This window comes from Cervus canadensis, chromosome 8, assembly GCF_019320065.1.
Source record: "Cervus canadensis isolate Bull #8, Minnesota chromosome 8, ASM1932006v1, whole genome shotgun sequence".
Lineage (NCBI taxonomy): Eukaryota > Metazoa > Chordata > Mammalia > Artiodactyla > Cervidae > Cervus > Cervus canadensis.
This window is the reverse complement of record NC_057393.1, coordinates 233,959-260,643: the sequence shown is the minus strand read 5'-3', so window position 1 is coordinate 260,643 and position 26,685 is coordinate 233,959. Positions and strand designations below refer to the sequence as shown.

The window sequence follows — 26,685 nt, the reverse complement described above, 5'->3', positions numbered from 1 at the left end:
TTCCTAGAATGATTGACTCCCAGAACACTGAGGATAACATACTATGTTCTTGTAATAAGTGTCCCAGGTATAGATTTTGTGCCCGTGAGGGCACAAATTACATTTAGGCTCCGATTACAATTCTTTTTCTCAGCTAATCAGTGGGTACTGTGGGTACAGAACTGACTGACTGAGAACCCCAGCACTTTTGTCCTCATTGTTGATATTTCTGGGATTCTTTGTGGTCCAGGCCTGAAAAAGGAACGGAAGACAATCACAGAGTGGGTGTGCAGAACCTGTGGGCCTATTGTGAGATGGTCTCAGTCTTGTATCCCTCTGCGTGGGGACCCAGAACAACATGTCAAGTGCTAGAGATGAGCAGTCAGGGGACTGTGAGGTTAGGGAAACATTTATTGAGTGCCTGCTGTGGGTCTCTGGCTGAAGACAAGAGGCAGAGTGTGGCCAGGCTTTCATTCAGACTCAGGTGCCGGGTGTCCTGGGATGGATACCCCTCCTCCCCGAGCCTAGCACAGAGTCAGCTGAGGCAGTTGTACTGAAGTAGCGCCTTTATTTACTGAAGTCCAAGTCATAAGTTCCAATGCACGGTGGGTTCTCCTTGCCTCAGGGCATCATGCGTTACTTGGAGGGTGGCTCTGGGTCTTTCGCCTCACTGAGTCCAAGGGGCTTGGGATTGGCCTGTAGGAGGTCAGGGTTTGAGGTAGGAGTCTCCTCAGATCCCTGTGCCCACACCCTCCATGTGTACTGTCCCTCCTCACCCCACCACTGCCAGCCTCTGCACTTTTGCCTGGGATGTGTCCCATTGGAAATGCCCTTCCTTGAGGACCATCTTCTGAGGTGCCTTCCCACCCACAGCTCCTCTCACAAGCTCTCTCTGCTCCCTGCTCCAGATTCCAGGACTCACAGCTTCTCCTAGGCCGGCCTCCTCCTCCTGCTTGCTCTGGGCTTGGGCAGGGATGTGTACCCCAAGTTTTTCCAGTTCCTCCTTCAGCCTGGATAGAAAGAGGTTGGAAGTGGGGTAGGAGGATGTGGAGGGAGAAGAGTAGGATTGTAAAGGGACCAAGAGACAGAGTCTAGGAGGGAGCAGAGACTCCCTCAGCCACCTTCATCTTGGGGGCTCGGGGGAAGGGTTCCATGCCCACCTATGCCTCTTCTGCTGCAGCTGCTGACACTTCTGTTGCAGCTGCTCCTGGCGCTGGGCAGCGGCCTCCAGCAGCTCCTGGGCTTTCTTGTTCTCCTCCTCAAACAAATGACTGAGGGTGGGGCCATGGGTGCTGGCAGCTCCCTCCCTCCACTCATTCCCCTCTCCCCATCCCTGTCTTACACCACAGCTGCTGCCTCCTGGCTTCGGAGGAAGAGCCCTTCACTGATTGTGTGGCCCTTGGCTCCAAACTGCGAGCACAGACGATGCTTCACATCCTCCAGCTTGGCCTCCATCAGCTTCTCTGCAGCAGGAAGGAACAGATGGGCAGGGCAGGGAAGGGCAGGGCAGATCAGGGCATCCCCATCTTCCAGGCCTCACCTTCCTTAAGCAACTGCTCCTTGCTGCTATCCAGGGTGCCAATCTCCAGGGCCAGCCGCTCTGGTTTCTGATGGATAGAAAGGAGACCTGTCCACAACTCCTGGCTTTCTCCCATGTGCCTCAGAGAAGCCGATCTGGATCTGGTCTTTATTTATAGGCCTCACTTCCTGCGTGCCAGGCACAGTCCAGCTTCAGGGCCTCGGCATTGGCCGTTTCCTCTGTCTGGAATTGTTCTACCCCAGATACCTATGGTGCTATGCAGGAGAAGCTCATAAGGCAGTTAGTGTTCAGGAATTCTGCAAGGAGATCCTGCAAACACCAAAATTCAAGACTGTTCTCTGGAGAGTCAGTTACCAGTCCAGCATTGTAGCTCCTGCTCTTCCCTCCATGTGACCTCACTGAGTCTGTCCATCCTGACTTTCACTCTCTCTGCCTATTTTCTTGTTTGGGATCCCTAGGTGGCAAATAGTGGCCTGCTTATTTCCCCACTATCTGCCCTGTGTCTGTGATGGCCCCAAAGACATCCATGAATCTCCTTAATGGATAGCCCCTCCTCGGTTCTTCAGAGCTCCTGTTGAACTCTTTTTTTTTTTTTTTTCCTGTTGAACTCTTAAGGCCCCTGGGAGGCACCAGAGATGGGTAGGCAGGGTCAGTAAAGATGGCAACATCTGGTGGCAGTGAGGGTGATGAGGAACTAGGTTCAGTGTGATTCTGACATATGGCTGCCTGGGCTTGCTCAGGAACTGGGTGTGGCAATTGACAGGAGGGAGGCCTGGAGGATGACACTGAGTTTTGGGCCTAGTGCAGGGAAGATGTGGAAGGTGGATAGATTAGCTCTGAGTGACTCACGTGGAATTCCCATAGGTCCTTATGCTGGCCCATCAGATCCTCCAGTTGCTCCTCGAAATCCAACCTGGGAAGCAAACACACAGGATGAGGGGCTGTGGGCTGAGACTTCCCTCCCAACCTGGCCCACACTGGCGTCTTTATGCACAGATGTGAGGGAGCTTGCCCGTGCTCTTGGCTCTGCTGCAAGCACCTTTGCCTCCTTGACCCTCCAAGCTTCCGCTCAGCCAGGCCCTCTTCTAATCCCCATTCCTAGTATTACCTCCTCCCCGCTCACAGCCCGTCCCGCCCCCCAGGCCTCGGGAGGTGGACTTTACCTCAGCTGCCTCTGTCTGTTCTTCTCTTGCTCAATCTGGGAGCTCAGGGCAGAAATCCGCTCTTTGCACTCCTGCAGCATGCTCTGCTTCCTGGCAAGAGGCAAGGCAGTCACCATGCTTTCTGAATAATCTCTCCCTAGGAGGGACCTGGGGTGGAGCTCCCATCTCCTTCTCCTGACATCTGTTCTAGCCTTCCAGACTGAGTTCCTTTTTGTAACTTTTGGGGTGGTATGAACTCATGCCCTCTGGAATGTCACTGTGAAGATTATGGAGATCAATGTGGGCGTGGTCACACACACAAGCACACACATATTGATCTCATGTGAATTCCTCAAACATATTCAGTGTTGGTATGCTAGGGGCTTGGGGGCCTCTGGTCACAAAATGAGCAATATAAGCATTCAGGAGCTAGAGAGATCAGTGGATAGAAGGATAATGGGTGAATGGGGAGAGGTTGGTGGACAGATGGTTGGCTTGACACTGAAATGAAGGGACAGATGAAATGATAAAAAGTACAGAATAAAAACCAGCTGAAGGAATTTAATTGACATTCTAGCAAATGAATGATTATCTCAGTGAATAAGATGGTAATCAATACTACCACCTACTGTTGGGAGTCACGGTCTCCCTATTTTATAGAGGAAGAAGATCAGAGCTGTGGGTCTAAGGCCGATTTCCCTTAGTTTTCTTTTCTGTCTTTCTTTTTTTTTTTTTTTTTAACCAGAATGAAGGGGTAGTGCTCACAGGGGCTAGGTGGAAGCTCTTACCTCTGTGCCTCATTCTCCTTATCCTGGCAGTGGAGCCGGAGGATCCTCAAGGTCTCTGCAGGGAGAGGAAGTTAGGACCCTGTGACAGCCCATCATGGCTGAGGTTTGGGCAGGGGTAAAAACACCAGATTATGTGAGGTCTCCTGAAGAGCTGATAGGACTTTGTCATCTACTACTTGTCTGGTGGAAGCCACAGGAGGGAGGCAAGGTGATTCAGGCTTCAAAAGGCTTTTACTGCCATACAGTGGGTTTCTGAAAGGTGGCAAAGGCAAAAACCTGGAGATAAAGTAGGTGCAATTACCTTGCTTTTTGCTCAAGATCTCTTTCAGGCGTACTTTCTCTCCACTCACTGGAAAACACAGAAACATGTTCGGGCATTACCAACCACCCACTGTATCCTGAGAGACTGGGCTTGGTAAGCCCTAACCCCAACCCCAAATGCAGACCCCCTTCGAGGTAACTGCCCTTCCCCTCCTGTGCCCATGCTCCCTGTCGGCACCACAGGGCGCTTGATAAAGGGTGGCTGAGAGGACCCTGTGGAACGCCAGTGCAGTCAAATGGAGGGAAGAGAAAAACACGGCGCGTCAAGTTGGGTAAAGGCTGTGAAGAAGCACATCAAGCAGTAATGGGCATGTGACTAGGTGGGGGCAGGCTGCTGACTTTGTGTGGGGAGATTGGGGAAGGCCTTTCTGAGAAAGGGGCATTTGAGCTGAGAGCTGAATGATGTCATGAGGCAATAGGAATCTGTATTACATGGGGGAACTGCCTAGCAAAGGTCCTGAGGTAGGAGTATACTTGGAGGTGTTTCAGGAACCCTCCCCAAAACAGAGTGGGATGGGGGAGACTGGTAGGCCCTGTGGTTGGAGAGGGTGCAGGACTGCTTGGCCACAGCAGCGGTGCTGACTGTCTGGAATATTGAGTTCAAGGATGCGTGACATTGTGGGGACCTCTGGGTGATCCCCCACAGGCTTACATGAGTCCAGTTCCTTCTGCAGGGTCTCCCAGACAGTCCGGGCATCTCCCAGCTCCTCACTAGCTTTCTTTTTTGCTGTGCCAAACCGTAGGACATTGTGTAAGTGTCTGTCCTTGCAAACATTTCACATTTGTCTTCAAGTAAACCTAGAGGGGCCCCTAGAGGATTTTACAGAGCAGGAAACAAGGCTTCCAGAGCCAAAGCCCTTCTTGGGCTCAGCTGACAGCAGGGCCAGGTTAATAAACGTGACTGTAGCACCTGTATTTAGATGGACCAATCCATGTTTGGTTTAATGCTCCCATTTCAAAACACTAGTAATTTTGAATAAGGGGCCCTGCATTTTCATTTTGCACTGGGCCCTGCAAATCATGTAACTACTCCTGGCAGACAAGTCAAGGTCCTGAGCTCACCTTGCTGAACCTCATTAATCCGGTTAATCAGGACCTCAACCCTGGGCTCTAGGCTTCCCACTGCAGAGAGAAAAGGAGGATGAGTGAAAATGACAGGGCAGGCAGAGGAAGGTGGATGCCCTCCAAGGGCTCACATTCTGGGGAGGGGAGGCAGGAACACATAGAGATACTGAGTCAGGTTGTGATAACTTCAAGAGAAATAGAGGAGCAACAGATTAAAAAGTGAAGGAGTGGGAAGTGCTTCTTCAGATATGGCAAGACCTCTTGAGGGTCCCAAATCAAGTGAGGAGGGCAGGCCTTGCAGTTCCCTGGGTTGGGGTGGGAGACAGTCAGTACAAAGGCCTACTCTGAGATAGGAACATGTGGGAAGGTAGCTAGCAGAGAGCAGATTTGATGTGGGGGGAAGGAAGGTAAAGATAAAATCCTGGATTCAGTAGAGTACAGAGGGAGCCAAATGGATGGCCAGCAAGGGGACTGAAACTGTGTTTTGGGAAAATGTTTTGCATTTTATCCCCTTATACTTAAATTTTGAATCATGGAGTCATATTTTTACTTCAAAAAATTGACTTTTGAAACTAAGAGAGAACAAATGAGTTAATTTCCAAAGGTGGTGAATTTAGGGGCTTAGAATTGATTCTACTTCTGCCTGACCCCAAACCTCAGGCTGAGCTTCAGTTACAGAGGAGACACGTGACCTTTCTGCAACTTCTTCACCATTCCCATCAAGTCTTCAATTTTCTGTGAAGACTTGGCCTGCCCTGTGGAGACAAAACCAAACATTTTAGTATGCAGTAATGAGAAGCCTAAGGAAGGATCTGGTAACTTGGGCTGGGACTGAGGTGGGCTGAGGGCAGGTCTCCAGGCAGAGTGGTGCCTCTGCTTCTTGACCTGAGGGAGACATTGCAGAAGAGATGAATCAGAGAGACCCCTTCATGGTCATCTTTTCCTAAAGGGTGATTGACACCACAGATTTCCCCTTAATAAAACTCAGAGTAAGAGAAGGGGTACAAAAGGAGTACATCAAGGCTGTATATTGTCACCCTGCTTATTTAACTTATATGCAGAGTACATCATGAGAAACGCTGGGCTGGAGGAAGCACAAGCTGGAATCAAGATTGCCAGGAGAAATATAAAGAACCTTAGATATGCAGGTGACACCACCCTTATGGCAAAAAGTGAAGAAGAACTAAAGAGCCTCTTGATGAAAGTGAAAGAGGACAGTGAAAAAGTTGACTTAAAGCTCAACATTCAGAAAACTAAGATCATGGCATCTGGTCCCATCACTTCATGGCAAATAGATGGAGAAACAGTGGAAACAGTGGCTGACTTTATTTTTCTGGGCTCCAAAATCACTGCAGATGGCAACTGCAGCCATGACATTAAAAGACCTTTACTCCTTGGAAGGAAAGTTATGACCAATCAAGACAGCATATTAAAAAGCAGAGACATTACTTTGTCAACAATGATCCGTCTAGTCAAGGCTATGGTTTTTCCAGTGGTCATGTATGGATGTGAGAGTAGGAGTATGAAGAAAGCTGAGCGCCAAAAAATTGATGCTTTTGAACTGTGCTGTTGCAGAAGACTTTTGAGAGTCCCTTGAACTGCAAGGAAATCCAACCAGTCCATCCTAAAGGAGATCAGTCCTGGGTGTTCATTGGTAGGATTGATGTTGAAGCTGAAACTCCAATACTTTGGCCACCTGATGCGAAGTGCTGACTCATCTGAAAAGACCCTGATGCTGGGAAAGATTGAGGGCAGGAGGAGAAGGGGACGACAGAGGATGAGATGGTTGGATGGCATCACTAACTCAATGAACATGGGTTTGGGTGAACTCCAGGAGTTGGTGATGGACAAGGAGGCCTGGCGTGCTGTGGTTCATGGGGTCGCAAAGAGTCAGGCAAGACTGAGTGAATGAACTGAACATTCTGCTGGTACTGTTCAAATCTTGGTCAAAGCTCAGGATGTAATAACAGAAAAAAAGAAGTAGTATTAAAAATTGGAAACAAAGAGCTAGAAGTCATTGTAACTGGTATATTGTCATCTATAATGTCATCTATAATCAACTATAGATTTATACAGACTGTTACCCAAAGAAACCTCACAAGGAATAGTGAGAAAATTTAATGATGTATCTTTAAACATATAAATACAAATAGCTTTTCTATATATATGTTTCATATTAACTTGCTTATAGTCAACATAGGCATTTATTTTTAAATCCTTAATAAATTAGTAGATCCAGGCAATTATTATTAGTGCTATTAACATGACAATAAAGATAACTGGACATCATGAGCTATTTGATGTAAAAATACAATGGAGGATTCTTGTCAAAAAAATGATGCTAACACTTGTTAAGCCTATAAATCTCAATAACCAATTTAGAGGAAATACAGGGATAGAGGACCATTTAAGTGGCACACGGGCATGCACTTAGCAACATCCACACGGGGAAACTTCACAGGAAAAACGACTCAGTTTTTTTTTAATTTAAAAAGATTAAAAAAAAAAAAAAAGACTTTAGGGGAAAAAGTAGACAAGAAGACCCTTACAGACAAAAAGAGATTAAAGAAACATACAGACCAATCTCAATAAATGGACAATATTTGGATTTTGATTCAATACAACATGCTTTTTAAAATATTGATAACACAATCAGGGAAATTTGAAAACTGACTATAGATAGTTGAAACAAAGGAATTATTGTAGCTGTTATTCAGATATGGGGCTTCCCTGGTGGCTCTGATGATAAATGCAATGAAGGAGACCCAGGTTCAATCCCTGGGTCAGGAAGACTCCCCGGAGAAGGCAATGGTGACCCATTCCAGTATTCTTGCCTGGAGAATTCCATGGACAGAGAAGCCCGGTGGGCTACAGTTCATGAGGTCACAAGGAGTTGTACACAACTAAGCAACTAACACACACATTCAGAAGTGGTAATGCCACTGTGGTTACTTTTCTGAAAACAGTACTTATTTTTTAGAGATATACATGCAAATATTTATGGATGATATGTTATGATGCCTGGGATACTTCAAAATAAAACAGTGGAGTAGGTGGTAGGCAGTGGGTGAGGATAACGAAGAAACAAGATTGGTCAAGAGCTGATAACTGCTAAAACTGAAAGATGAGTTCACAGGGTAATTATCCTTAGTTGTTAATTTTTTTTTAAATTGAGTTACAGTTAGTCAACAATGTTGTATAAGTTCCTCCTTGCACAGCAATATATATAAACATTTTAAGATTCTTTTCTATTATAGATTATATAATATTGAATATATTGAATATAGTTTCCTGTACTATACAGTAGGGTCCTGTTGACTATATTTGCATTTCAATTCCACACATAAATGATATCATATGATATTTGTCTTTTTCTGTCTGATTTACATCATTTAGTATGATAACCTCTAGGTCCACCTATGTTGCTGCAAATGGCATTATTTCATTCTTTTTATCTTGTTTGTTGCTCATTCACTAAGTCATATCTGACTCTTTATGAACCCTTAGACTGCAGCACACCAGGCTCCTGTCCTCCACTATCACCTGGAGTTTGCTCAAACTCATGTCCATTGAGTCGGTGATGCCATCCAACCATCTCATCCTCTGCTGCCCCCCTTTCCTTTTGCTTTCTATCTTTCCCAGGATCAAGGTCTTTTTCAATGAGTCAGTTCTTTGCATCAGGTGGCCAAAGTACTGGAGCCTCAGCTTTAGCATCAGACTTTCCAGTGACTAGTCAGGGTTGATTAACATTGTATAGGGGGATTCTCTTCTCTCCACATCCTCTCCAGCACTTATTATTTGTAGATTTTTTTTTTCATGATTGTCATTCTGATCAGTGTGAGGTGATATCTTAGTGTAATTTTGATGTGTTTTTCTGTAATAATTAGCAATGTTGAGTATCTCTTCATGTGCCTATATTCTTTTGTATATGCTTAAACTTTTCCATAATGAAAAGGTTTTAAAAAAATCACCCAACCAAACAACCAATCAAAGTAGAGAAGGTAAGTAATCATTTCTACAGAAGAATGGAAAAATGGAGAAAACAGGTAACCAAAAACTACACTAATGGTTAACAATATCTGAAAAGATGTACAACCTTAGTCATAATTAAAAAGATGAAAATGACAAGTTGTATCTAGCAGCTTGGTAAAGATTAGTAAGTCTGATAATGCCTCATGTTTATTACAATGTAGGGAAACAGGCACTAATGCACACTGACAGACTGTGGAAACTGATGCAAACTTCTGGAGGACAGGTTGGCTGCATCAACATTTTCAAGACAAAATTTCACTTCTAGGAATTTATCCATCAGATATGCTTCGTTACATATCTATGTCAAAAATGGGAAACTTGAATGCCCATCAGTAGAGAACTTATGATTCATGCTCACAAGAGAATACTGTGCAGACATTGAAAAGGAGGTAGATTTATATGTATTAACAATGAAAGAGATCCTAGATAGACTGAAAGGAAAGGAAGTGCAAAATGGTATATTATAGAATCCCATTTGGCTACAAAAAGAGGTGAAAAAATATTTTGTCAGTCTAAAAATATATGTGTCTTATTTCTAGAAAATTTCTGGCCCAAATCACACAAAAGTATTTTCAACAGTAATTCTTCTGGAGAGTAGAAGTGGAAGGATAGGTAAGAGAATGTTTACTTTTCACTGTATACTTCTGCATATGGTTTTACTTTTAAAAGTTAATAGACTTCGCTAGGTGATCCAAAAATGAATTTATAGTTTTCTTGAGCAATCATTTGCCCAGGTATTATTGTTAATAGACTATGCAGTGAGCTGCACCTTTATTTTTTCTTTATCGCATATTATAAGGTAAGGCACAGAGTGGGAAAGCAGAATATATCTGTTGAACAAGTCAACTAACATATTGCTAATAAAACAAGGGTACAAAGCTGCCTATGTTGTATGAGCCCCCTACTTTTTACTTATTTTAAAATAATTTCAAATTTACTTCAAAGTTGCAGAAATAGAACACATGGCTCTATATGCCCTTCACCCCGATTTTACATTTGCTAATAATCCTGAACTTTGAGAATAAGTTGCAGACACAATTCTTTATTACTCCCAAATACTCCAGTGTGAAGTTCTGAAGTACAAGGACACGCTCCTGTGTAGTGACAACAGTACAACAATTAAAACAGAATAGCAGTGACAGATATTAACATGTGATCATCAAGTGGCATTTAAAAAATATCTCCTACTTTCACTTTTATAAATTAAAAGTTCCACAAGTGTCAATTACATAGTCTTGGTAGAAAAAAACAAATATTAAGATTAAAAACGTTCCTTCACCTTTGCATTGCCCTCAGAAACTAGATCCTTCCATCAGAGTCATCAATTAGGAAAGCAGCCTCCAGACGTCTTTCTGCGCAACCTACACAGTATTGCAATTTTTCCATCTTGCTTTACTCTCATAAAAATATCTGTTTTGAAGATCATATTGTATCTGTATGTCTAATAATTTAAAAGTTGACTTGGTTAAGTAGATTTTAATTCCACTTCCTCTTCACTTTAGAAATCCACCACACAGGTATATCCCAGTGTGCATGGGATTTAGCTATTCCCTTCCCAAGTTTTCCTACCACCATCTAGGCGCCAGTGACTATCCAATCCATGAGTCTATATATGTCTTGTGTGATCCTCTAGGAATGTGACCAAAAAGGAGAAAAAATAATTTAAATGTTAAAATGTGTGCCAGAAGGACTACTGAAAAGCTTTTACCCTTTCTTCCTCTCATCTGAGTATGATATGGTCTGTATCTTTACACTATTGTTAACACTAGATAACACCACTGCCCCCCTTTTTAAACAACCTAATAGATTGAAAATGGAATCTTGATGTTCCTTATTTTCTTTCATTGCTATGGAATGAATGTTTGTGTCCCTCCATATTTCATTTGTTGCCATCCTAAAGTCTGATAAGATAGTATTAGGGGATGGGGCCTTTGGGAGGTGATTAGGTCATGAGGCTGCAGCCCTCATGAATGAGATTAGCACATTATAAGAGAACCTAGAGAGCTCCCTTGCCCATTTTGCTGTTAAGACACAGATGGACATCTAAGATTCAAGAAACTGGTCTTTACCACACACAAGAAATGGTATTTCACCAGTTATAAGACACTGGTGAAGTCAACTGCAGCTTCATCTAAATATGCTAGCTTAATGAACTTGAAACAAAGATACTAAGAAGTTTCTTTAGCACAGTGGTGACCACAGTAGGTGCTTAAGAAAAGAGATCTATATGCATCTGTTCTGTTTTTCTTTTTGTTCTTAGCTGAGGATTATCACTGGATGCCACTTTCTGCCCCAAGCAAGCTTTCTGTGCTAAGTTTATTTCATTATTTAAACTTTCATTTTACTTATATAAAAAAGAAAAGGCCACAAAGCACCTGTCATGTACTAACCAAAACCGCACTACTGCCCGCAGGTGTGAAGGATATGACCAAGGCGGGGTCCATGAGAGAATCCTAATACGGGGAGACAGGTAGGCCAAGAAGAGCAGAGTCAACAAGCTGAGGGATGGGTGTTCCTTGTACAATTCTCTCCCCTTTTGTGTTAACACCTAGGAGCATATCCTTCGAGGGGTGAACAAGCCTGGAAATATTTTTTTATCTTTCTTCTCTATGCTAGGCTGTAATTACAGAAAATTTTATAACCGTAATGAGCTGCCATGCCTCTCCTTTCCCGGTGAGGTGGGAGCCATTGCTCAACAGGTCAGTATCAGGAAGGAAAAAAACGTAATGCTATGGGGGGGGGGGGGGCGGGGGAGGAGTCTGGATCCTGGTTTAGGGGGAGGGGAAATCTGTTTTTGAGGACCATTATGGAACAGGGAAATTCAGGTGTTCGGTGCTGTGAGATGAGAGATATGGGACAGACTCCTTCCCTCGGGTGAGACAGCCCCAAGAACAAGTCCCTTTCTGTTGCAGGAGATGCCTGTGGAGACGCTTAGGATGAGACTGAAAGGATGTCCTCTGCCTACTTTAAGCTACTTAAGCAGAGCAGATGGGGGCAAACGAGGCCTAAGGAAGTGAGTGAACGTGGGACACGGGCCTGTGGGTGAGAGTCCTCGCGGCACCCGGCAGAGCTGCCAAGATTCTTCTCATGGGGCTGAAGGTCATTTTTCCTCACACCCGCCCAGACTCTGAGGAAGCAACGCCCGCGTACATTCCCTGCCTGCCCAGCCCTCTACAGCACAGGTTGGGGGCCGCCGCCAGACCCAGCTCTACCTCTGGCCTCGTCAGTCGGGCCCACGGCTCCCGCCGGTTCCGCATTGGAGGATCCCGGCCGCCCAGCCATGTCCTCTCAGCTCGCCCGCGTGGGAGCCTCCTCTGGGATTGGACAGAACCCGCGCCAGGGGCGGGGCGTCCTCAGGACGCCTGCGCAGTGCGCCGCTGCCCCGTAGGCTCCTTCTGGTGGACAGTTAGGGTGACGGTTGGGCAAGCGCCAGTGCGCACGCTTGAGTCCACCCGGAACAGATTCCGTGCAGAGCAGGTATGGGTCGCGCACGGGTCTGTCATCCAGGCTGGCGATTGGCTAGTTGAGGAGCAGGCGACAGAGATCTCAGGAGCGCCTGTCCCACGTGGCGTCGCCCACCTGAACCTGGTGGTGGGGAGCCGAGTCTCTTCACATGTTGAGAGGTTGGCGGTTTACCCAAGGCCTCCGGGTGTCCTTTCTGGAGGTTGGCCATAAATTTCCCCTCACCTCCTCTTTATTGAAAAATTCAGACTTAAATTGAAGAAAGTAGGGAAAACCACTAGAACATTCAGGTATGACCTCAATCAGATCCCTTACAATTATGCAGTGGACGTGACAAATAGATTCTAGGGATTAGATCTGATGGAGTGCCCGAAGAACTGTGGATAGAGATTCCTGTGTACAGGAGGCAGTGAACAAGACCCTTCCTAAGAAAGAGAAATGCACAAAGGAAAAGTGGTTGTCTGAGAGGCCCTACAAATAGCTGAGAAGAGAAGCAAAAGGTAAAGAAGAATAGAAAAGATATACCCATCTGAATGCAGAGTTCCAAAGAATAGCAAGGAGAGATAAGAAAGCCTTAATCAGTGATCAATGCAAAGATATAGAGAAAACCAATAGTATGGGAAAGACTAGAGATCTCTTCAAGAAAATTAGATATACCAAGGGAATATTTCATGCAAAGATGGGCACAATAAAGGACAGAAATGGTATGGACCTAACAGAAGCAAAAGATATTAAGAAGGTGACAAGAATACACGGAAGAACTATACAAAAAAGATTTTCATGACCCAGATAATCACGATGGTGTGATCACTCACCTAGAACCAGACATCCTGGAGTCTGAAGTCAAGTGGGCCTTAGGAAGAATCGCTATGAACAAAGCTAGTGGAGGTGATGGAATTCTAGCTGAGCTATTCCTAATCCTAAAAGATGATGCTGTTAAAGTGCCGCATTAAATATGCCAGCAAATTTGGAAAACTCAAAAGTGGCCACAGGACTGGAAAAGGTCAGTTTTCATTCCAGTCTGAAAGAAGGATAATGCCAAAAATGTTCAAACTACTGCACAATTGCACTCATCTCACACACTAGCAAAGTAATGCTCAAAATTCTCCCAGTGAGGCTTCAACAGTATGTGAACTGAGAACTTCCAAATGTTCAAGCTGGATTTAGAAAAGGCAGAGAAAACAGATCAAATTGTCAACATCTGCTGGATCTTAGCAAAAGCAAGAGAGTTCCGCAGAAACATCGACTTCTGCTTTATTGAGTATGCCAAAGCCTTTGACTGTGTGGAACACAACAAATTGAAAAATTCTCAAGAGATGGGAATACCAGATCACCTGATCTGCCTCCTAAGAAGTCTGTATGCAGGTCAGGAAGCAACAGTTAGAACTGGACATGGAACAACAGACTGGTTCCAAATAGGGAAAGGAGTATGTCAAGGCTGTATATTGGCACCCTGCTTATTTAGCTTTTATGCAGAGTACTTCATGGGAAATGCTGGGCTGGATGAAGCCCAAGCTGGAATCAAGCTTTCTGGGAGAAATATCAATAACCTCAGATATGCAGATGACACCACCCTTATGGCAGAAAATGAAGAGGAACTGAGGAGCCTCTTGATGAAAGTGAAAGAGGACAGTGAAAAGCTAACTTAAAACTCAATGTTCAAAAAACTAAGATCATGGCATCCAGTCCCATCACTTCTTGGCAAATAGATGGGGAAACAATGCAAACAGTGACATATTTTATTCTCTTGGGCTCCAAAATCACTGCAGATGGTGACTGCCTTCCTTGGAAGGAAAGCTAGACAACATATTAAAAAGCAGAGACATTACTTTGCTGACAAAATCCATCTAGTTAAAGCTATGGTTTTTCCAGTAGTCATGTATGGATGTGAGAGTTGAACCATAAAGGAAGCTGAGCACCAAAGAATTGATGCTTTTGAACTGCAGTGTTGAAGAAGACTCTTGAGAAGCCCTTGGACTGCAAGGAGATCCAACCAGTCCATCCTAAAGGAAATGAGTCTTGAATATTCATTGGAAGGACTGATGCTGAAGCTCCAATACTTTGGCCACCTGATGTGACAAAGCAACTCATTGGCAAAGACTCTGATGCTGGGAAAGATTGAGGGCAGGAGGAAAAGGGAATGGCAGAGGATGAGATGGTTGGGTGGCATCTCTGACTCGATGGACATGAGTCTGAGCAAGCTCTGGGAGTTGGTGATGGACGGGGAAGCCTGGTATGCTGCAGTCCATGGGGTCACAGTGTCCTCCACAACTGAGTGACTGAACTGAACTGAACTTACAAATGCTAGTATCCTCCACAGAGTAGTGTTGCAGGAATTGGGATGTGTCTTGGAGATCAAGGTAAGGGGGATGAAGTAATGTGACACAAGCCTTGAGTGTTTCTTCTGGAATATTCCTTTCTAATTGACAATCTAGGAACAGGATTTTCCCTAAACTCTGCTTGCCCAAGGAAACAGAATTGGGCATGAAGAAATGCTGCTGCCTTGTGGCCACTTCCTATAACAAAAACTTAAAAATCAGTGCTGATGGACTCTTATTACTCTGAAGCCCTCCAGGGCTGTCAATGACACTTGCTCTCAAGTAACGTCCCAGGGTAAGTCATTGGAAGATAATTCAAAACGGCGACTCCAGGAGGTCAGTTTCAAGAGGTAAATGGTATTCATGATGTGTAATTTCCAAAAGCATCTGGAAAAATACTGTACCTCATTCACTATTAAATCAATGCAAACCAAAAGTACCATGAAGAATCAGCTCACACTGGTTGCATTGGCCAGCATCAAAAAGATCTACAAAGAATAAATCCTGCAGAGGGCATAGGGAAAGGGAAATCCTCCTTTTCTCTGGGGAGGAGTATGAACGGGTGTGGGAACTCTGGAAAATAAAATGGAGGTTCCTTAAAAAACTAAACACAGGGGTACCATATGATCTGGCAATCCCACTGCTGGGTTTAGATCCAGAGAATATCAGAATTCAAAATGACACATGTGTAAGGTACGCGTGGAGAAAAAGAGAGCGAGCCAGGCAGTCAGGCAGAGAAAGATTTATTATAGGAAGAAAGTGACTGGCTTTAGAGAGAAACCAGTGCTCACCCTTTACAGCCAACCCTCCTTAGTTTATCTTTAGCCTGCAGCTGGGGTCTTGTGATCATGGGTCTCATGGGCAGGTGGTCATGTAGTCTTGAGAAACTGGCACCAGCAGGGAAAAACAGGATATCACCTTAAGGAAAGAACAGGATGCCCACCAGGGCAATGTGGCCACTGTGATTTCATCCCTTGTTTGTCAGGTCACCACCATGGGCCATTTTAAAACTATATGCTGTGAGTCCATTGTGGACCCCAACAACATGCACCCCTGCTTTCAGGGCAGCACAGTTTACAATAGCCAAGACACTGGAATTGACCAAAATCTGCATCAACAGAAAAATGAAGATAGAATTGTACACCTCTACACTGGAGTCCTACTCAGCCTTAACAAAAACATGAAAAGGTTTTTCAGATAAATACAAGTTTCTGATTTTCAGAAAATAATACTGAATTGAGTAAAAAAAAAATTGAAGTATTCTAATGAGAAACCTGATGTCTTCATAAAGCTGCTAGCAAAAGGGATTAGTTACATAGAACTGATTAAACTGGTAAATATGGTTTTAAATTTTATGATCTCTATCTCAAAGAATTTCTGGTTTAAATCTGTGTTTTCCATGTGTAAGAAAAAAATTCTCCTTCAATTAATTATGAATTGCATTAAATAGCTTGGTAGATTATGCTGTTTGGAACATTTATCTTTTTCTATCTGGTTCATCCTGCCAGTAACATATGTGTCTCTCAAAGATTAAACCGTGCATAAGTGTGCATGGCCAGTACAATGAAACTGCAAGTAGCTCATTAAATCAGTTATGGCTCCTTTGGCCACTCTATTATTATAACTGGATTATAGCTAGTTATACTAATTGTAAGGTATAGTTCGGGCCGAGGCAGGAAAGGAAAGATGACCTCAACAGAAGTAGGTTATCTTCATTCAGGCAAGGAGGGTGACTGCTGGCCTAACGACCAGGCTGAGCACTGAGAGGGATGGGAGGCTCCATATTTATAGGGAGGTTTGTGGAAGCGATAAGGGAAATGTTAATCAGGCAGGATGTTTTGGGTATTCTTTAGTTGAGATGGCAGCACACTGCCCCTTGAACACCTGAGAGTGGACTTCTCTGAAATAAAACCTCACCGACACTACTGTTACCTGCTGGTCATGGTATGTGCATTCTTGAGATGGGTAAAAGCTTTTCCTACCTGGACTGAAAGAGCATCAGAAGTAGCCCGGTGCCTGCTTAGAAAAATGGTTCCCAGATTTGGATTTCCTACCAGCATTGGATCAGGCAATGGCCCGGCTTTTGTAGCTGATTTAGTACAACAAGTAAGCAAAACTTTAAACTGCACACTGCATATAGGCCCAGAGTTCTGAGATGGTAGAATGAACCAACCAGACACTTAAAGAGACTCTCCAAGTGGATCAGAGAGACTGACTGCTCCTGAGTGGACTTGCTTCCAATGGCTCTGCTCAGACTCAGGATGACCCCACAGCCCCAAGGCTATTCTCCATACGAAATTGTGTATGGGAGGCTTCCTCCCATAATAAACAGGTGTCAACAAATTTGCCTCAGGTAAGGGGGGATAGGATTTCACAGCAGATGGAACTGGGTAAGGTAATAAATCGGGTAACTAAATTTGTACAAGAAAGGATGCCGTTCCCCCTTGGGGAACAGATTCATGAGTTTACACTTGGTGACCAAGTGTGGGTCAAAGATTAGAAACATGATTTGCTAGCCCTTTGGTGAAAGGGCCCTTATGTTATTCTAACTACCCCTACTGCAGTTAAAGTTGCAGGTATTGTCCCTTGATCCATCACACCAGAGCGAAAAAGGCATACCACGCTGACCCGGAGGACACCGAGTGGACCACCCAGAAGGACCCCACCGACCCACGGGAGATTAAGATCATTCTGAAGAGGAAGAAGAAAACGAGGTCCCAGAAGAGCCCTCTACAGGATGGAGCTGGGTAAACGACTCCTGCTGCTCGGCCTTACCAATGCAATTCTGAACTTGGGTATGTGGGGCTATGCCCCTGTCAGTAATGGACAGACTTCCCTGGTGGGTATCGCCACTCCATTATGGGGATTTTAACAACAGAAAAGAACTTTCCTCTCTCTCACCAACCATAACCTTTCTTTGCTCTCCTGGTGTAAAAGGAAGCTATCAATGGGCCAGGGACACAGGGTTACATTTAACATGAACACCAGCTTTATGGAGATAACAAAGGCTTATACCTCATATATGAAACTTAAAGAGGAAAAGGGCTCCCTTACAAAAGGGAGACAGGCCTCCCGGTACCTTGAGCAATACTACCTGGTCTGGGATGAATATTTCTGGATGACTCCTGAGAAAGGACAGTTGATTGCCCCTGCTACTATTTGCTGGGAACAAAAAGAACAGAAAGTTGGATTTGGAGACTGTCCCCTAGACCCAAGAGAATTGTTATTTGTGCCCTGAACAATGTAAACAAATCTTGGAAGGTAGCTATCACCCCAATCAGTCTGCTCAGTGGCCCGGTTCTGACTGGCCTGGAATCCGCTGGGTAGCCCCCAATGGGACCCAGTGGCTCTGTGGGCTTAACTTATGGCCATGGTTACCAGTTGGCTGGGTGCGGCATTGCACATTAAGATTTGCTTTCGCCCATGACAGAATTAAGCTTAGCCTACCCCAGCCTCCAGTAAACCTGCCTTATCTGCATGCAAGATGGACACGATCCGTGTTCCAATGGTATGACTATCTTGCTGCCTTGTTTGTACCCTCTGTAGGGACAACAGATATTATGGTTAAGGTAGAAGCCTTAACTAATTTCACTAAACAGGCCCTCTTAAACTGTACTAAAGCCATTCAAGCTTTGAACAAAGAACAGATTCAAATGAGGAAGGCAGTAATTCAAAATAGGATGGCATTAGACATACTCACAGCAGCCCAAGGAGGGACTTGCTCCATAATTAAAGTCGAATGCTGTGTGTACATCCCTGACCTGTCTGGAAATGTATCTACTGTCTTGGAGGATATGCAAAATCAAGTGAAAGCCATGTCTAATGAAAATATTCCCTTTTGGACTTCAGTCCTCTCCTGGGTAAAGGGAGACTGGTGGAAAACCATTGTAACTGTTGTAATCATACTGCTTTATGGGCCCTGCTTCCTACAATGCCTTGTAAATTTTGTAACCCAGAGGTTCATAGCATTCTCTCATGTGGGTGGCAAGAGGGCTAAGGTACAATATATCTCAATAAATGATGCTCGTTATGGAAACTAAGAGCATCAAGAGGGGGGAATGAAGAAGGAATTCATAGGGCCAGGACTCCATCTCAGGCCTATCTGTGCTGATCATGCTCGGCTGCCTCTCCAGTGGACTCTGAACTCTCTGCTTAGTGCCTGTGGGAACGACAATGGAAGGATAAGACCCCCTCCGGACAGGGGAATCTTGAAGATCACATCCAGGTTACTCATTGCCTAAGAGGAAACATACCATAATCACCCCTGCCTCCGGACAGGTCATAAATTTTTTCCGTATCTATCGGGATGTAATCACAGGCTTATTGATTATTATTAACTGGTTGGAACGTGACCATGGGCTTATTATTAACTCTTTGGAATGTAACTGCGGGCTTATTATTAACTGTTTGAACACATAACACGTGAATGATGTGGTTATTGTAGTTGTATTTACCCTTCCTTTGTTTATGTAAGTCTCAAGGAAATTGGGGTGATGGGTTTGGACACGTACACATGGGGTATAAAAGATTTTCACAAATGCTGGTCGGAGTCCTTAGCTAAGAGGAGACTCTGCCTTGGGCCCGCCGGTGTAATAAACTGCACTCCACTATCTGTATTGTCCTTCTGAGTGAGTTTGTTTCCCAGAAAGCGTGGCTATAACATTTCCAAACAGAATCAACTTAGAACTTTAATTAACATGTCCGCCGGACGGTGGTATCCTATAAGATTATCCAGGATGAAAGGAGTGTTTCAATTTAGACCCCTTTGCTGGCATTCTAGCCTGCTTGGCAAATGCGTACTAATGCACATAACTGCTCACAACACCTTAATCATGAACAGCATAAAGAACCTGATCACACAAAAGGCCCTAATAGGCACAGAGCTCTTTGGGAGGTGAGGAAGCCCTATTAGAGAACACAAAAATATTATTCTAAAAGTGGTTATAGTTAAAGATTTAGAAAAATAACAGTTTAGAATTGTTAATTTTAACCAGGAATGCTAAACAGGGGCTGCCTCACCGGAGCTGCAGAGTCTTTGTGTGGTAAACCTTTTAGATAAATTTAACTGATAACTTCTGCAAAAGGACTGACCTTTGTGTTCATTAAAGAATAGATTATGGAAAACAGCTTTGCATTCACCTCGGTCATAAAATGTCAATAGGCCCTAAGGCCAGAAGATAATGTACAGGACTCTCACAAAGAAGTATGCAGAAAGAAAACACCCTGGTTTTGTGAAGGATAAGCCGATGTAATATTAAACTATCTTCCCCTTAAAAATGTACTATCTTAGAATATAAAAGCTACGGTAAAAAAATAAAGATTTGCCAGACTCTGCTGCACACCCCCAGTCTGGTCTCTCTTTCTCTCTCTCTCTTTCTCTCGCCGATGTCGTTCATCACTCTCTCTTTCTCTCGCTGATGCCGTTCATCCTGAGGGTACCCCTGGATCCTGCCGAGGCTGGACCCCGGCACATAAGGTGATTTTTCTGTTCTGTTCCTTGGGTCTTTGTGTCCATTTTTGTGCCAATTTTACATTTCTTTTTTTTGCGAATTAGCATCATCATATCAGGTGAAGTCTGGGAAGGAGATGCCTCCAGCCTGTTCTATTTTCTCAGAATGCCTTTGGCTATTCAGAAGCCTTTGTGTTTCCACACAAATGTTCAGAATATTTGTTCTGTTTCTGTGGAAAATGCCATTTGAGCTTTGACCAGGCTTGCTTAGCATTTGAATATTGCTTTGGGTAAAATGGACATTTAACAATCTTCTGTGTCCCTGAACACAGGAGAGCTTTCCATTTATTTGTGTTGGTTTGTTGTAGCCATGCGTTCTGGGAAACAAACTCACTCAGAAGGACAATGCAGATAGTGGAGTGCAGTTTATCACAGTGGGGGGCCTAAAGCAGAATCTCCTCTTAGCCAAGGACCCTGACCAGTTTTTGTGAAAATCTTATATACCCTAAGTGTACATGCCCAATCCCACCTCCTTAAATTCCCTGAAACTAGTCTGAACAAAGGAAAAGAAAGATACTATCAAAGTTAACCCATGATTTATACACCTTAAGCCTAGGTAGTTAACAGTGAGCAATTATCAATAGGCCAGTGGTCATACCCCAATAAGCGTAATAGAATGTACGGTTCTATTTGGTTACACAGATACTTAGGGTATTCTTCCAGGCCACTTAGAGTCTAGGCATGAGCCCTGGGGCTCTTCCTTCCGGGGGGATGGTTTTCCAGTTGGTATGTTGTTTCCATAGATACGGGGCGTAGAGCTCAAGGTCCACAGTCCGGCCCAGGATGGGGTCCTGCTTTCAAGGTGGATCCTGTTCTGTCTGTTTCCTCCTTCAGGTTCAGTTTCTTTCATCCCTGTCCTAGAGTTTTCAGTGTGCTTTCACATCCTTAGTTAAACTCATTCCTAGGTATTTTGGAATGCAATTGTAAATGGGACTGTTTTCTTAATTTCTCTTTCAAAAATTTTATTTATTGCTGTGTATTTATTTATTATTCGTTGCTGTGCACGTGCGTTCTCTAGTTGCAGCTGGGAGGGGGGCGGGGGGGAAGGTACACTATAGTTGAGCATGGGCTCTAGAGCATGGGCTTTAGTAGTTTGGCACACGGGCTTAATCGTGCTGTGGTTTGTGAAATCTTCCCAGGTAAGGAATAGAACCCATGTCCCTGCATTGGCAGGAGGATTCTCATCCACTGAACTACTAGAAAATTGCTTAATTTCTCTTTCTAATGGCACATTATTATTGCATAGAATGACAACGATTTTTGTGTATTGATTTTTGTACCTGGCAGCATTACTGAGTTCATGTTTCCTAATTTTTTTTGGTGGCTTGATATGGAAAACTAGAATATAGATATCCCACTGTTTCTACTACATCCAAGTCTTTCACAGCACTCAAGATATAGTGGCCCCCATTATAATCTTCCCACTGTGCCTCTTGATAACAGGTGGACTCCTATAAGAGTGATTAGCATCACCACTTTAGGTGAACTGAATCTGGTTAAGGCTTGGCCTCTGTAATGAAGTTTGATGTCCTCTTCATTTTTAAGCATGGTTTTGATGTAGGTCTTTTGAAAAGTAGTTTACTTTCCAGTCGTTTCTGAAAGGTCGGGGCATGCCCCGGGAAAGTGCCGCAAGGCAAATTCCAGAGGCTGGCTAAACTTCAGGGGACCGACCCCCTGCAGCCTGGTCCAATCAGGTACCGACCCGGAGCCCTCGGACACTGACCGCCGCTGTAGCCCGCGCTTTCTTCCTTATAAGAAAAGACCTGGCTTGGACGCCGGCCCTGGCTATAAAACCCCTCCCCACTGAAGGAGTCTTTTGGGCCTAGAAAAAAGAACAACAGTCTCAAAGGCCCCTTGCTGAATCATCTAACTTCAGAGAAAACAAAGCATAACTTTAGTTCCATCCTGATGCTCCAGGCCAGCTGCATCTATCTGGGACTTATCACCCCCTATCCAGAAACCTACCACCCCCTACACCCACCCAGAAGACTTATCACCCCCTGCCCAACTACAAGTGTCATCTCAACAAAAGAATACTCAAAATATCCTGCCTGATTGACGTTTCCCTTATCGCTTCCACAAACCTCCCTATAAGTATGAAGCCTCCCTGATCCCTTTCGGCGCTCAGCCTGGTCGTTCGGCTGACTGTCGCCCCTCCTTGCCTGAATAAAGGTAACCTACTTCTGTTGAGGTCGTCTTTCCTTTTCTGCCTCGCCGGAACCATGCCTTACATTTTTGGTGCCGAAACCCGGGAAGGGGCGAGGCACTCGTCTCACTCTCTCTCACTCTCCCTCCCTCTCACTGTTTTCCCCCTTTCCCCGGAGTCTGGGAGCGCAAACATCCTCCGAGCTCACTTCTCTGCCAGGGCTCTTAAGTTCCCCTCGGGACGCCTAGTGCCTTCGTGAGCGGAGCAAGCCTTGTGCTAAGGCTTTATTGATGATTTGCGTACCCCCAGGCCTTGGCTTTACCCCCTTTTCTCTCTCTCTGACGACCTCCAGAATAGGGACCTCTTGCCATTCGACCGCTCTACATGCAACACTCCACTCCAGCCGGCCCCTAGATTAAGGTAAGATCCGATCCGGACGGAGTTCTAGAGGCGCCCTAGAATTCAGTCCTCTCCGGGTCCCAGGGACCCCCGGCTCAGGGCCACTCTGTGGGCGACGGTGGGGGACGCTCCACCTCGACACAGAGCTCTCTTCTCATAACTCCTATTGCGACTGCGGGTGACGACTCAAGTTCCCAACAGGAGCCTCTGCTTGCCTTTCAATTATGGGGTCTGGCCACTCTGTCCCAAAAGATTCCCCTCTGGCCTGTGTTCTCAAAAATCTCAAACCACTCTCACTCACTGAACTCAAAGCTAACCGCTTAAAGCAACTCTGTACACAGATTTGGCCTCAATATCAATTAGACAATCAAGACCGCTGGCCTGAGGTCGGCACATTTGACTTTAACATTCTCCAAAATCTCACTGACTTCCTTAAACGGAATGGCAAGTGGTCGGAGATCCCCTATGCCCAAGCCTTTTGGGCCCTTCGGAGCAGGCCGTCCCTATGCCAGGCCTGCTCCACCCACGAGGTCCTTCTATGCACCTTGCCTCCCAAGCAAAAGGGCTCTTCTTCCTCAACTAACCCCAGACCGCAACCTTCCACACACCCCCCCCCCACCACCCCGAGTTCGACCCCGCGGACTAGCCCCCTCCCTACCTGCCACCCCGCCGCCCCTCTCCTTCCCCTTCATCCAACTCACCTACTGACACTGAAACCTCTCCTGACTCCCCCTCAGCCCCGCTACCCCATCCCCCCAACTCCCCCTCCCCCCTTCCTTCCCCCCCTGCCACACGGTCACGTACCCAGCACATGTTTCCCCTGAGAGAGGTGGCAGGACCAGAGGGCCCCACCCGAGTCCATGTGCCATTTTCATTGTCAGATATGAGCCAGATAGAAGAAAAATACTCATATCCATGTCAATTATGATAAAGTCAGGGAAGTCACCCAAGGGGCAGACGAAAATCCAGCCTTATTCTTGGCGCACCTCACAGAGGCAGTCCAAAAGTATACCAACCTGGATATCACTACCCCTGCTGGGTTACTGTACCTTCATGTTCAGTTCATCAGCTAATCTGCCCCTGACATCAGACGCAAGCTTCACCAACTAGAAAAGGGCCCTGAGACCCCCCAGAGAGACCTTCTAGAAGTAGCCTTCAAGGTGTTCAATAATAGAGAGGAGGAGGCTAAGAGAGAAAAAGAACGTGAGAGAAAAGCTAAATATGCTCTTTTGGCAGCAGCAATTAAAGAAAGAGATCACCCTGGCCCAAGTCATCCCAGAACGAGTCTTAAGACTCCCCCCGGGCCCTGCTTCCGATGCAACCAGTCAGGACACTGGGCAAAGGCATGCCCAAACCCGCGGCCCCCCACAAAAGCATGCCCAACCTGTGGCCAATGGGGACACTGGGAGATGGACTGTCCCCGGGAGTGCCCTGGCACCCCTGGGGAGGTCCCCACCTCCCAGACCTGGAGAGTGGAATGTCCACAGGGACGCCCTGGTGCATCTGAGGAGATCCCCACTTCTCCCCGGAACCCCAGCCCAACTCTACAAGAATTGTTCCAATGATGGGGCCCGGGTTCCAGCCCCCTGGCCCGTGTCCTGAACACGAGCTCGGAACTTAGGGTAGACGGGGTAGTGGCCGGAAAAAAGACCTCTTTTATAATAGACACTGGAGCCACTTTCTCTCTCTTAACTTCCTACTCTGGCCCAACTCAAGACTCAAAAATCACAATCAAGAGAGTCTCTGGAGTTCCCTTAAGGCCAAAAATCAGCCCTCCATTACTCTGTCAATTTGGAAAATCAACACTTATACACTCATTCCTCATAATGCCTCAGTGCCCAATGGCACTTCTAGGGATAGATTTGTTATCCAAATTGGGGGTCTTTATTACCATACCCCCCCTCGATACAGTCTCTATATTCTGCATGCAAATGGCACCTGGACAGTCCCTATCCCTCACCCCTGACCTTCCCTTGGATCTACCTGCCTTAGACCCCCAAGTCTGGGACACTGATCACCCATCAATAGCCAAACATCATCCCCCAGTCCACATTATCCTAAAAGACCCCTCGACTATAATCACCCAACAACAGTATTCTCTCACCCCAGAGGCCCACAAGGGACTTAAGCCTATCATGGACCGTCTTCTTCAAGCCTCTATCCTAATTCCTACCCATTCACCACACAACACCCCTATTCTGGCAGTAAGAAAGGGACCAAACTCTTAGAGACTGGTCCAGGACCTGAGAAAAATCAATGAGGCTATTATGCCGACATTCCCAGTAGTCCCTAACCCTTACACCCTTCTGTCTACCATACCCCTGACTGCAACCCACTTCACAGTATTAGATCTCAAAGACGCTTTTTTCACCATCCCCCTCCACCCCCTCTCCCAACCTCTTTTCGCCTTCACCTGACAAGACCCCGAGACTCACGTTTCCCAACAGCTAACATGGACAGTTCTCCCTCAGGGGTTTAGAGACAGTCCCCACTTTTTTGGACAGGCTTTACAAAAGGACCTACAGACTCTCAACCTAGCCCCGAGTCATCTCCTCCAATACGTAGATGACCTCCTCCTTTGTAGCTCAACCCGAAAACTCTGCCTCCAACATACTGCCAAACTCCTTGGGGCCCTGGGATCCCGGGGTTATCGGGTATCCCAATCTAAGGCCCAAATAGTCCAGACAAAAGTCACCTACCTGGGACTTTCCATATCCCATCAACAAAGAACTATTCCCCCAGATAGAATCCAGGCCTTAATTAACTGTCCACTTCCAAAAACAAAAAGGGAACTCCGGTCTATCCTTGGCCTCCTAAATTTTTTCTGTATCTGGATCCCCAAATTCTCCCTCATTACAAAGCCGCTCTATGAGGCAACTAAAGGATGTCTAGATGAGCCCCTCTTTAATCGTTCCTCGCTGGCCAATCCTCTTCACCAACTCACCCAGAGCCTCCTCCGAGTGCCAACTCTCCACCTGCCAGATCACACCAGACCATTCTTTCTCTTTGCACATTCCAACCAAGGACAGGCCCTGGGGCTTCTATGTCAGCGGGCTGGAGACAGCTGGGCTCCCACAGCCTATCTATCAAAACAGCTGGACATGGTGACCAAGGGGTGGCCTCCCTGCATACAGGCCATGGCTGCTATCGCAGCCCTTGTACCCAAAGCAAATAAACTCTCTAGACATGCCCCTTTAACAGTCTGTTCTCCACACACCTTCCGAGACTTGCTGTCACATCGGGCTTTCCTCTCCCTTCCCCCTTCCAGGGTACAGGTCCTACATGCCTTTCTCCTCGACCCTCAGCTCTCATTCTCCCCCTGCTCTCCCCTTAACCCCGCCAGCTTATTACCCATGTCCTCTACAACAGACTCCCTCTTACATAGCTGCAGCCTAACAGTAGATCTTACCCAAAACCCCTTCCAACATGTAACAGATCAGCCCATCCTAGACCCAGACACCCCACACTGGTTCGTTGATGGCAGCTCTCAAAAATCCTCACCGTTTGCAGCAGGATATGCCATCATCCAGGGAGACCTTCGTCACAATCATAAAACCCAGACAATTGAAGCTTCACCGCTGCCACCTCACACCACCTCCCAACAGGCAGAACTGATAGCTCTCACCAGAGCTTTAACTCTGGCTAAAAATCTAAGGGTTAACATCCACACAGACTCCAAATATGCCTATAACATACTTCACTCAAACATCCTAATATGGAGAGAAAGAGGTTTCCTAACCCAAAAGGGATCCCCTATTATTAATTCAGACCTGATTCACAAACTTCTAGAGGCAGCACTCTTACCAAACAAAGCCGCTGTCCTCCACTGTAGGGGACATCAAAAGGGAAGTCTCATATCAGCCTACAACAATGCTGCAGACCAGAAGGCAAAAGAGATAGCACTGTCCCATCCTTCCCTCCAGTGCCCTGTCATTCTTAGCTCTGACTCCACCCGACCCTCCCACCACCAGAGAAATCCTCTCT

General features: G+C 45.7%; 1 protein-coding gene across 4 annotated transcripts; it reads right to left on the bottom strand.

Annotated features, from left to right (window-relative positions):
- Positions 1-529: 529 nt before the first annotated feature.
- SYCE1 (synaptonemal complex central element protein 1) lies at positions 530-26,527 on the bottom strand. Of its 4 annotated transcripts, none has more exons than XM_043475713.1 (13): positions 26,506-26,527; positions 5,528-5,590; positions 4,833-4,892; positions 4,423-4,497; positions 3,751-3,798; positions 3,450-3,504; positions 2,683-2,772; positions 2,369-2,432; positions 1,520-1,586; positions 1,322-1,442; positions 1,140-1,250; positions 902-989; positions 530-675 (listed from the first exon to the last, which is right to left on the bottom strand). In XM_043475713.1, the coding sequence occupies exons 2-13, from the start codon at positions 5,553-5,555 to the stop codon at positions 616-618; spliced, it is 867 nt and encodes a 288-aa protein (XP_043331648.1). In that variant the 5' UTR covers positions 5,556-5,590; positions 26,506-26,527; the 3' UTR covers positions 530-615. The 4 variants fall into 4 exon arrangements, with proteins under 4 accessions (XP_043331648.1, XP_043331645.1, XP_043331646.1 ...); XM_043475710.1 differs by lacking the exon at positions 26,506-26,527 and adding an exon at positions 12,080-12,198; XM_043475711.1 differs by lacking the exons at positions 4,423-4,497; positions 26,506-26,527 and adding an exon at positions 12,080-12,198.
- Positions 26,528-26,685: the final 158 nt, after the last annotated feature.